General features: G+C 31.7%; 1 protein-coding gene across 1 annotated transcript in view; it reads left to right on the top strand.

Annotated features, from left to right (window-relative positions):
* The window catches only part of LOC108688314 (protein HIRA homolog), a 4,071-nt gene extending 1,789 nt beyond the window's left edge, over nucleotides 1-2,282 (top strand). Inside the window, 6 exon segments of the mRNA XM_018194510.1 lie at nucleotides 156-436; nucleotides 533-1,085; nucleotides 1,159-1,348; nucleotides 1,416-1,700; nucleotides 1,945-2,039; nucleotides 2,127-2,282. Of these exon segments, the coding sequence (XP_018049999.1) occupies nucleotides 156-436; nucleotides 533-1,085; nucleotides 1,159-1,348; nucleotides 1,416-1,700; nucleotides 1,945-2,039; nucleotides 2,127-2,249 (1,527 nt within the window). The 3' untranslated portion in view covers nucleotides 2,250-2,282.
* Nucleotides 2,283-3,160: the final 878 nt, after the last annotated feature.

The raw sequence follows: 3,160 nt of genomic DNA, 5'->3' as shown, positions 1-3,160 counted from the left end.
ATATTTGCATGATGTAAACACACATACACATATATGTATGTATTTTGTGTGCGCGCGCGTGTTTGTGTATATGAGTATGTATGCTACACATATGCAACTTATTGCCTTCATATATCTTGCAAAATTTTTTATTTAATTATTTTTAGTTTATAGAGTAACTAATTATTTTTGGTTTATAGAGTAGTTTACATGAACGATTGTATGGTAAACCATTGGTTCAAGGAGGTTGTATGGTGATGGAAGCACCAGAACTTCTCAATTTGAAACAACCGGCATCGAATCAATCTTTTCAAGTATCCGCTCCTAGCATTCCCCCTGTCACTAACACTGTAACTACTCCAGTTAAGGGACCTATTAATAAACAAATTGAAACGAGGACTTCAGATGGGAAAAGAAGAATTACTCCTATGTTTATTCCACCGCCAGCAGATACAACGTAAGTTAAAATATATAAACTTCCTATTTATAAAAATATTTATGTCTGGATTTGATATTAAATCTTGTAATGTTTTTTTTTTTAATCAATTTTCAGAGATACAAATATCAGTGGTAGTTTAGGCACACCGACGTTCACCAGTAAAGTACAAACGAAAAGCTCAATTGTGATAGAAAAACGTAACGATGTTGTTGCACCCAATGTCACTTCATCATCCAAATCAGTTGCTGTCGATGCTCCAGAATCCTCCCTTACATTGAAACGCAAGGAACAAACAACACCAAAGATACACCATTCGTCGCCGAATAAAAAGCCTAAATTCGTATCTGATAGGAACGTAGGTCAGATGTTACTGCCTCCATTAAAGCCGTCCAGCTCATTGTCCCAACAGGCGGGACATTATGCTGTGACTGTCACTAACAGTCATGGCTTAGCTCATTTACAAGTATTTAAAGGCACAGATTCTGAACCGACATGGGATCTCTATTTAGGATATAGTGCTGTGGCATTAGCGGCATCACCGGCTGTGATAGCCTTGGGTTTGGAAGATGGGAGTCTTCATACATTTCATCCTGCAAAAGGATGTCGATCAGCACCACCATTAGCTCCACCGGCACCTTTGGCAAAAGTTCATGCTGTTGGAAATGCGGTAATTTGTTCATCGATTTAATGCATCATGAGTGTTTATAATGTTTGTTTATAATTATTAAAAAATGTAATAGGTGATGGTAATATCGAGCTGTGGTGCGGTTCGCGTGTGGGAAATAGGAAATACATGCAGAATGATCGTTTCAACTTCGGCTGCTCATTTAGCAGCGCCTGGAGCGTCTTTGTTGTCATGCACTTTATATAATGGAATGCCTCATGTAGCATTTACTAATGCACGAGCGTATATGTATCATAAGGATATGGGTATAGCAAAATCTTATTTTTCATTATATATGATTACATAACAATTATATATATACATTATATACAGGGACATGGCTATTAATTGGAGACAGTCAGGATCCAGTTTGGCGATGGTCATCATTCAATGTACTGAGTACTTCTGGCAATAGAACGCCTAGAGGACCTCTATCATCATTACAGGAAGGACTGCTTAGAACCTCCGGAAATATTTTACCAAATCCGCGATTACCGCATAGTGCACCAAGCGTAGTTTCTTATTTGGAACAGCAATTACTCGCATCTAAAGCTCTTGGAAGTGCTCAAGAGTACATTCATTGGCTTATGGCTTTGGTGTCATTCTTATTAACGCAAGGTACGCCATGCAATTTATATTTTACTCTCATGTATTTTTTATAATATGAAACATGGATTTCCGAAACGGATTATTGTTCATCTCATATCTTTTCATTAATAATCTTTAATTCTTCTCATCAAATCTTCTCGTATAAATTGAGGCATACGTAGATGAGACTCGATCTTGAATTTGAGATTCGTTGATTATGAGTCGACTGCTCTTATATGAAGTAATGCATCGTTCTCTTTCCAATATTTCTTAGACGGTTTGGAGAAACGTCTAAGGCTAATTTTGGACGATCTTTTGGGTCCAAGTCATACATCAGCTTCCAAAAGTGCATGGGACCCTGTTATTTTGGTAATACTATTTATATTCGTCATTAATTTTATTATTTTTAATTTGATTATATTATAATATTTATTTTTCATGTCAAATATCATATAGGGAATAAAGAAACATAAACTTCTGGGCGATGTACTGGCTGTAATTGGTGGCCATCTTCGTTGGCAAAGATTGTACCTCGAATATTCGGAGCAATTAACGACACTGAAGAATCAAACTAATTAACGTAATTTATTCAACAGTGCAAATTCATTATACCAAAAGCAAGTAATTTTCTTTTCTTATGAATATCTTGTATATTTTTAAAGATATCTGTATGGATATATATTAAGATTGTACAGTTTTTATAACATTTATGGCTTGACACAAATGTATGATAATGAGTAAACAATTTTTAGTATATTAGTATTTATTAAAAAAAAATTATTTGATTTCCTTTCTCGATAATACTATTTAACAGGTGATTTACTTAAAAAAAAAATGGATGTAGATAATGATTATAGATTACAGATAAATTCATAATATATCGATAAATAAAAATCTTTTTTAAATTGTCTTTCTATAAATTATTCATTTTTATTATAACATATAATTTTAATAATTTTAAAAATCAAAAATTAATTTTTATGATTTATAATTATTGAAATGAATTAAATCAAATTTAATGGATAGGATAATTACTAGATTATTTCATAATCAACTTATATTTATTGTTTAATCTTAGAGTATTCAAGTGCAATTTACACTTTATACAAGCAATAAATTATATTAAGTAATCAATTATCACAACTAGCATTTACTCTGCTGATTATTACATATATATATTACATAAAATCTTTGCAATGTACATTATGTATTAGCAAAACATTTGAATGATTAATTTTATTTAGGCTATTGAAGAGAGAGAAAAAATCATTTGTGTTTCAATTCTTAATTTATATTTTCTAAATCGTAAAATTATTCGATGCAAAACATAACAGTGTATCAATGATCTTTTTGACATATAACTGACAAAAATTATTTTAATATTTGAAGTTGGATGTACATATACGAATGAACAACGAATACAAATTAGACATTTTACTGCTAAAACTGCTTAGAAATACATACTGTAACAAATAGAATATATATATATA

This window comes from Atta colombica, unplaced genomic scaffold, assembly GCF_001594045.1.
Source record: "Atta colombica isolate Treedump-2 unplaced genomic scaffold, Acol1.0 scaffold228, whole genome shotgun sequence".
In the NCBI taxonomy this organism is placed as follows: domain Eukaryota; kingdom Metazoa; phylum Arthropoda; class Insecta; order Hymenoptera; family Formicidae; genus Atta; species Atta colombica.
Note: the sequence above shows the minus strand (reverse complement) of the source record. Positions and strands in the feature narration are given on the sequence as shown.